This window comes from Schistocerca cancellata, chromosome 1 (assembly GCF_023864275.1).
Source record: "Schistocerca cancellata isolate TAMUIC-IGC-003103 chromosome 1, iqSchCanc2.1, whole genome shotgun sequence".
NCBI classification, from domain to species: domain Eukaryota; kingdom Metazoa; phylum Arthropoda; class Insecta; order Orthoptera; family Acrididae; genus Schistocerca; species Schistocerca cancellata.
The window spans coordinates 203,883,815-203,892,432 of record NC_064626.1 but is presented as its reverse complement, the minus strand read 5'-3'; the positions used below and the strand labels follow the sequence as shown (position 1 = coordinate 203,892,432).

Below are 8,618 nucleotides of genomic sequence, written 5' to 3'. Positions count from 1 at the left end.
TTTGAGCAGCTTGCTCTCGACCCTTCTCAATGTAAAATTGGGACACTAAAAAGTGAACAATTGTGTCTTTCTCACACCAGAAATAAATTCTGACACACTTTTATTCCGTTACCATCACCATGAACATGGTTGATGTGCCGACATCTTCAATTGCTCACTTAACAGGTAATGTATTGAAACTCACTAATTGTGCACATTTCCAGTGGGAGCATTCTCCACTAATCTCCACCAATATCAACAAAACAGACACACACAATCAAAACTGTAAGTGACATTAGTGTGTATGTGTGAAGTATTGTTGTCTCTATATTATGAGAAGGAAAGGTGCTACTCACCATATAGCGGAGATGCTGAAATGTGTGTGTGTGTGTGTGTGTGTGTGTGTGTGTGTGTGTGTGTGTGTGTAGGAGAACAGAAAAACTTGAAAATTGGAGCTCTATCCATTTATTTACTGAAATATTAAGAAAATGTAAAAATCACAATACATCTGATAATACTGTTAATGTCTAAGTAATTCAACAAAATAATTTCCTAAACATAAACAAAAAATGTTTTTTGCCTCATAACACCACAGTGAGTAACACGAAAGTCTTCAATTCTGCTATTTTCTTGCATATATAGTTAAAAAACACACTAAAAATGAAGGAATAAGCACACATTTATTCACCTCTTTTCAATAGTAAAGTGTACCTGGATACCCCAATGATCACTTGGATACGACTGAGTTCTAGTTACTTTTTCGATACCAACAAGGCCAAAAAACTGTGGCACAACAGATTTTTGATGAGAATTGCGTAAGTACAATCTATCAAAACGGAAACGAGGTTTATATTTCCCAGGAAACTCAACATTTGTATTACGCAACATGTCCCAGGTATACTGGCAAGTCTTCCGTGATCCACAAGAAATCCAAAGATCATCGACACCAGGAGGCAGACCTCCAGCTGCTGTAAGCTGAAACAAAAGAAAAATATATGAAAACTGTGTTTAAACAAGTGTGTGTGTGTGTGTTTTTTTTTTGTGGGGGGGCGGGGGGGGAGGTGGGGCGGAGATTGATGGAGTTCAAGCCAACGGAAACTTACTGCAAGTAGTTTATATTTGTCATGGCCCATCTCATTGACAGACTGCAATACAGTTTAGCATGCAGCAATGCAACAGCTCTTTCGTATCAATATGAGATATTAGAGGTTCCCCTCCTTTGCTTCATGTTTATCCAGTCTATTATAAGTTTTAGTGTTGCACATAGAACTGTGGTTTATGAGATAATTTTGTTTACCTGTTGTATCTATTTCTTGAAGCAAAACTGAAATTGTGTAATTATGAAAAAGGTTAGATTGCTACTCACCATATAGCAGAGATGTCGAGTCACAGAGAGACAGCAAAAAGACTGTCAAACAAGTAAGCTTTCAGCCAAAAATTAGATGAAACACACACACACACACACACACACACACACACACACACACACACACACACACACACACACACGACCCCCTCTCTGGTTGCCAATGGTGGTGGTGGTTGTTTTTTAAACTGTCAGTTGTTCAATTTGTTTAACTCAGAAGTCTTCTAACACAGCAGTTTGAGAGTGCACTAAATGTAAAGCACTAGACTGAAACCTCCTTAAGCATGGTTCTATAAAGGAACACTATGGCGAAGGGAGAACATTTTTGGTTTGATTTCTCTGCTCATAATGACTGAAAAATATAATTTAAAACTATCTCGTTCAACTTACATGTTACCTTTTGACTACTTATTCCTGAAAGTATAACAATGTATGAGAGCTGTTTATGTGCAAATGATAGACATACAACTCAAGATTGTTAATGTCTTCTTACATAAAGCCAACATTCTGCTTACAGAAACAGTTAAAATAATGTATACTGAAACCACAAAAATCTTCAGGATGGAATCAACTCATTTTTGGTTCTACCTGTATTTTGCAAAGAAATGCTCAATGAAATCACAGTTGTCAGACTGTAGTTTCTGAAAGAGTGTGGTCATTATGCTAACAGGTAATTTAACACTAGAGTACTCTCTGCACAGCATTTCTTGACATGGTATGAATATAAAGGTTTATCAATCTTTATCATCAATTAGGACGAATCATGACACTGAAGAGCCAAAGACAATGGCCCACAGAAATGCAATATGAGAGATCAAATGAATATAGGTTTCGGAACAGTCAATAAGTGTTGCTAGTTTGTCCCCCAACAGACCATGAGAAATGTAAAGGTGTTTCGTGATATTCTGCATGATTCGGATGAATTAACTCCGAATAAACAATGTGGTATATTTGTGCGTGTCTTGGAGCTTATGGGCGCTCAACAGAGACGTTATCAGTTTCCCATAAAAACAAGAGAATGTGGATAAGTCTCCAAATTGTTGCGCACAGTGGGAAGAAAATCTATAACATGACACTCATTAGCACTTCACTCATGTTGAGCTACACAAGGTGCTACACCTATGATTAAAACAGAAGTAACACCATAGAAGCACTAAAAGAAAGGCACAGGGAAATGCAAATGGTGACCACTTACAAAAAACATGGGTGAACCTATCACCCTGTTAACACATTAAGAACATATACCTTAAATTTTAGAAAACGAGTTGGACATATGACAAAACCTTACAACTCTTACACATTCGTGTGAATGTTACCTAAAATAGAAGGCAGATCTGTCAGCAAATCTGTCACTGTTCTCTGGTCAGAGCAAGAAGACCCACGTCATATGGCTATGGCCTATACAAAGATAAGTAAGGAGAACCTCATCCTGTCTCAGTGGCTGGAAGGAGGTACACCACTGCTGCGCTGTAGGATTTTTACTACAGGGAGTTCTTTGGCTGTCACTTTCAGCCACTCATCTTCCCATTGATGACACGAGACGAGAGCATGCAGGGGGATGGTACACTGAACTAACTGAGGGTCAAGAGGTGCCTCCTTGGCCACTACATCTGCCCTTCCATTCCCTGCAAGACTCGTGCCCTGGTACCCAGAAAAAGGACACCTCTTTCCCAGCTGTTGTAGCCTGAGGGCATCCTGGATATCCTGAGTGACTTTATAAGCTGGATACAAGCACTGTAGAGACTGAATGGCACTTGGGGAGTCAGAACAGATGAGGAATTTAGCAGGCATGGCACATCTCATCTGCTCCAACACCATCAAGATTGCTGATAGTTCAGCATCAAATACAGTGAACTCTGGAGGCAACAGAATCTTGAGGACATAATCTTGGAAAACAACAGAGCAAATAACAGTCTGCTGTGTTGCTCATTTAAAAAGTCAGAAAATATAGCATTAAAAACTGGAGCAGGAGTGCAATTTCTCCTGTTATGCACTGAATCTATAATTACTCGGGGCTTCTGCAGTGATCAGCGTGGCAGTCATTTAAACGGTCTGTCTGTCAAGCACAATTTACCACTTTATAATGATTTTCTGTGCCTTATTGCTGCTGCTGCAACAATTCATTTTGAGTTTAGAACAAATACAAGAGCAATTGCCTCATCCTTCCAACATCCCTTATCTGGCTTCCATACCTCTTAAAGACACTTGCTGCTGTGGAGTGATACCAAGGTGATGGGAAAATGAAAATAGTCACCAGCTTGTTACCATGACAAGCTGCAGATCTGTATACTGAGTGAGGTGGCGCAGTGGTTCATACACTGGACTGGACGGTTCAAACCTGCGTCCGGCTTCTGGGAAAGGCCGGGATGGTTCCTTTGAAATGGCACGGCCAACTTCCTTTCCCATCCTTCCCTAATCTGATTATCTATTTCAGTAAAAACTTACATATTTTACAAAGAGATCTAAGAATAAAATTTAAATACAATTTGAATGAAGCAACTCAAAGGCACAATAACAGAGCAGTACATGTACATTAAGTGAAGTCACTCAACTGTCCTTTCTTACCTATGGTATTTACCATGTGCGTTTCACATGCAATGTATTAACTACTTTGTGAAGGGTACAGATATAACAATCCCAGCGACACTGGCCACATGGTGAATGGTATGAAGTACTATGGATAGGCTTTTGTTAAAATCCTGATCAGAAAGGAGTTATCAGACAAATCTCTTTCAACAATGGCATTTCCATGGACGAGAATGTGTGCAACCTTGACACGTCTTCAAATCTTCATGTCCACTCTTACCCCCAAATACCACCATCCAGAATTGATTGGGGGCAAATGCAATACCCATCAAACTCTGATTTCCTTTACTAGCCTGATCACTAATAGATTTTGGAACTCACGGGCAATGGCATCAGTCTCATGACCTCCAGTATTATTTAAGGTAGCGAGATACGTCAATGATATGCCTAACCATCTCTTCTCAACATTGGTGTTAATTGTCACTTCTGTGTCCAAACATACAATGCCCTATGCAAAAGAATTCACCAGGGGTGATTTATCCAAAATTTTGGATGCCATACTCTTCATAAATGTAAAATACTCATTCAAGCTACCTTTCTCTGATAAGTCACATTGACCCAGAGCTTTTTCTGATTCTGTCCAAACATACAGAGGCAGGGAGCTAAGGGGGCATCTGCCATATTAGTTGGAAATGGCTCAACCTGAGCAGCCAGTCTCAAAATCGAAGAGGGAGATCTTAACATCTTGTTCTTCAGATACACACAAACATTACTGGCTTTGACTCTTAGGAATTCCAGTAGCAACTTTAGATTTTGGTTTTACTTAGTTCTATTCCTTCTTTATCCTTTATCACATATTTTTCAACAGCCATTAATATCTGAGCCCAGACTGCCACCATTTTATTTTCCACTCATCAAACAGCACAAAACTTATGTGAGAAAACAAATGTGACTAACATTATTGAAATTAGCTTGGCGGGAAGGGATGCTTTTAAATGATTATATAAAGCTCGCAGAAAAACGTACATGGTTTCAGCTAACACTAGTACAACCTCTCTTGTAGGTAACATGTGATGTATGTATGTCACATGTATGAAAGTTCAAAAGCATGGGATACTCAGGATACCCTAGACTTTAAGCTCGCTTTTCAGTTCTCTTAGGAATGCTTTTTAACCTTAGGGCCTCCATGGACACCTGAACAACTTGCCTTTTCAGGTTTATCTTAGATTGGGATGCACCTGCCTCAAATCTTCCAACTAAATCTTTTGCAGTACTTTTTTCCAAAGAAAAGAAGTGAAGTGCCTGCTTGAAACCTGGCACAATGCTCTATTCCAGAAATGAACAAACACATCAATCTGCTGGTTTTGGCTAACCTTACTTAAACTACCATCAAAACAATCACAACCAGGTCACAGGCAGCAACAGTATGCTGTAATTATTGAGTGAAAAATGCACTAGTCCAGATAATGCTATAATTTACTTTTGACATTTGAAGCTGCACGGCAATGTTATTGTCTGGGAACACATTCGGTGGTTAGGCAGCCAGTGTCCTGAGAAGATCGGTGTCTCACAGCAGCCAACAGACAGAAACGGGCCTGTGGCTTCATTGCTTCATCACTGCATCCCTCTCCATGTAATCTAGCATCATTGGCCTTCGTCCAGATTTTTTTTTTTTTTGTGGTTTTAGGGCGCAAAACTGTTAAGGTCATTAGCGCCCAGCCCGTGATTAAGACAGTAAAAAACCGAATTTTAAAACCAGCAGCAATGGGAACAAAGTCAGAAAATTTGAGAAACTAAAAATAGAAGAATGCTTAAAAATCCACTACAGAAAGGGGGTGATTGTCCCCAAAAAAAGGTTCAAATGACTGACGCCATTTCACTGTCACTAATAAACTGGAGAACGCGGTCGGCGGAGCGCGTGTCACCTGCTAAAATCGACGATAGATCAGGCGATAGCTGTAGACGGGAGCGTAACGGATTAAAATAGGGGCATTCAATTAAAAGGTGTCTTACCGTCCACAGCTGAGAGCAGTGGGGACAGAGTGGGGGAGGATCGCCGCTTAAAAGATGTCGATGGCTAAAACGACAGTGCCCTATCCGGAGTCTAGCTAAAATTACCTCCTCCCGACGACGCGTTCGGGAGGAAGAGGTCCAAGCGCAAGGAAGGGCTTTCACTTCCCGCAATTTGTTACAGGGAAGTGCCGACCAATGCGCATGCCATAAATGAGCAACTTGGCGACATAAACCGCTCCGTAGATCGGTGAAGGGAAGCGACCGAATTGCTGGCCGAGGAAGAGAGACTGCGGCCTTGGCCGCTATATCAGCCGCCTCATTCCCACAGATACCAGCGTGTCCCGGGAGCCAGAGGAACGCCACCGAGACGCCCCTCAGGTGGAGCAAGCGCAGACAGTCCTGAATCCGGTGGACCAGAGGGTGCACAGGGTAAAGAGCTTGGAGACTGAGGAGAGAGCTGAGAGAATCTGAGCAGATTACGTACTGTATCCGCTGATGGCGGCGGATGTAGTGGACAGCCTGGAGAACAGCGTAAAGCTCCGCAGTATAAACCGAACACTGGTCGGGAAGCCGAAATTGATTTGGGGTGTCGCCAACAATATAAGCACTCCCTACACCTAACGATGTTTTCGAGCCGTCGGTGTAAATAAATGTGGCCTCCGTCATTGCTGCACATAGAGCAGCAAATGCCCGACGATAAACAAGTGTAGGGGTACCATCCTTGGGAAATTGACAAAGGTCACGGAGCAGGCAGATCCGGGGACGGAGCCAAGGCGGTGCTGTACCCCAAGTTGTCCAGAAGGTTTTAGGAAAGCGGAAGGAAAGAGAATGGAGCAGTTGACGGAAGCGGACTCCCGGGGGTAGTAGGGAAGAGGAGCGGCCTGCATACCCTACATCAAAGGAAGCGTCGAAAAAAAGGTCATGGGCTGGATTAGTAGGCATGGAAGACAGATGGCTAGCATAACGACTCAGGAGGACTGCTCGCCGATTGGACAGCGGAGGTTCAGCAGTCTCAGCATAAAGGCTTTCCACAGGGCTAGTGTAAAAAGCTCCAGACACTAAACGTAATCCACGGTGGTGGATAGAGTCGAGACGACGAAGAATAGACGGCCGAGCAGAGGAGTAGACTATGCTTCCATAGTCCAATTTCGAGCGCACTAAGGCGCGATAGAGGCGGAGATGGACCACTCGGTCCGCTCCCCAGGAGGTACCATTCAGGACACGGAGGGTGTTAAGCGATCGCTGACAGCGAGCCGAAAGATAGGAAACGTGGGAGGACCAGCTTAGTTTTCTGTCAAACATAAGACCCAAGAATTTAGCGACGTCTGAAAACGGAAGGTTGACAGGACCTAGATGTAAGGAGGGCGGAAGAAACTCCTTACGTCGCCAAAAATTGACACAAACGGTCTTACTGGGTGAGAAACGGAAGCCAGTTTCGATGCTCCACGAGTGGAGGCGATCGAGACATCCTTGAAGACGTCGTTCAAGAAGGCTGGTCCGTTGAGAGCTGTAGTAGATCGCAAAATCGTCCACAAAGAGGGAGCCCGAGACATCAGGAGGGAGACAATCCATAATTGGATTTATGGCGATGGCAAACAGTACAACACTCAGCACGGATCCCTGGGGTACCCCGTTTTCTTGGGAGAAAGTACGGGAGAGAGTAGTGTTCACCCGCACCCTAAAAGTGCGCTCTGCCATAAATTCGAGAAGAAAAAGAGGCAGCCGGCCTCGAAAGCCCCAAGAGAACAGTGTGCGGAGGATGCCTGTCCTCCAACAGGTATCGTATGCTCTCTCCAGATCAAAAAATATTGCTACCGTTTGGCGTTTCCGGAGAAAATTGTTCATGATATAAGTGGAGAGAGCAACAAGATGGTCAACGGCAGAACGATGCTTCCGAAATCCGCATTGGGCTGGTGTTAAAAGACTGCGGGATTCTAGCCACCAAGCTAAACGGTAATTCACCATACGCTCCAAAACCTTACAGACACTACTCGTGAGAGAAATGGGGCGATAGCTAGAGGGGAGATGTTTGTCCTTTCCAGGTTTCGGAACGGGAACGACAATAGCTTCCCGCCACCGTTTGGGAAAGGTACTGTCGGTCCAAATTCGATTATAAAGGCGAAGGAGGTAACGCAGACTAGGGGTTGATAAATGCAGTAACATTTGGACATGGATACCATCCGGTCCCGGGGCGGAGGAGCGAGAAGATGAGAGGGCATGTTGGAGTTCCCGCATGGAGAAAACAGTATTGTAGCTTTTGTGATTTTGAGAGGAGAAAGCAAGAGGTCGCACTTCCGCTGCACGTTTCTTCGGGAGAAACGCTGGCGGGTAATTTGAAGAGCTCGAAATCTCAGCAAAGTGCTGACCCAACGAGTTAGAAATTGCGACGGGGTCCACTAAGGTATCATGCGCGACAGTGAGCCCAGAGACCGGGGAGAAACTAGGCGCGCCTGAGAACCGTCGAAGCCGACTCCAAACTTCCGAGGAGGGAGTGAAGGTGTTAAATGAGCTAATAAAGAATTTCCAGCTTGCCTTCTTGCTATCGCGGATGACGCGACGGCATCGCGCACGGAGCTGCTTATAGCGGATACAGTTGGCCAAAGTAGGATGGTGACGGAAAATGCGAAGAGCACGTCGCCGCTCACGTATTGCATCACGGCATGCCTCGTTCCACCAAGGAACTGGGGGGCGCCGGGGCAATTCGGAGGTGCGTGGTATTGAACGTTTCGCAACT

General features: G+C 43.9%; 1 protein-coding gene across 9 annotated transcripts in view; it reads right to left on the bottom strand.

The window, feature by feature from the left end:
• Window positions 1–451: 451 nt before the first annotated feature.
• The window catches only part of LOC126168613 (tyrosyl-DNA phosphodiesterase 2-like), a 182,140-nt gene continuing 173,973 nt past the window's right edge, over window positions 452–8,618 (bottom strand). For 7 of the 9 annotated variants that reach the window (XM_049920576.1, XM_049920572.1, XM_049920578.1 and 4 more), the window contains one exon: window positions 453–954. In XM_049920576.1, the coding sequence (XP_049776533.1) occupies window positions 664–954 (291 nt within the window). In that variant the 3' untranslated portion in view covers window positions 453–663. Of the gene's footprint in view, window positions 955–8,618 lie in introns of all 9 variants that reach the window. The other 2 variants (XM_049920579.1, XM_049920570.1) reach the window with 2 other exon arrangements.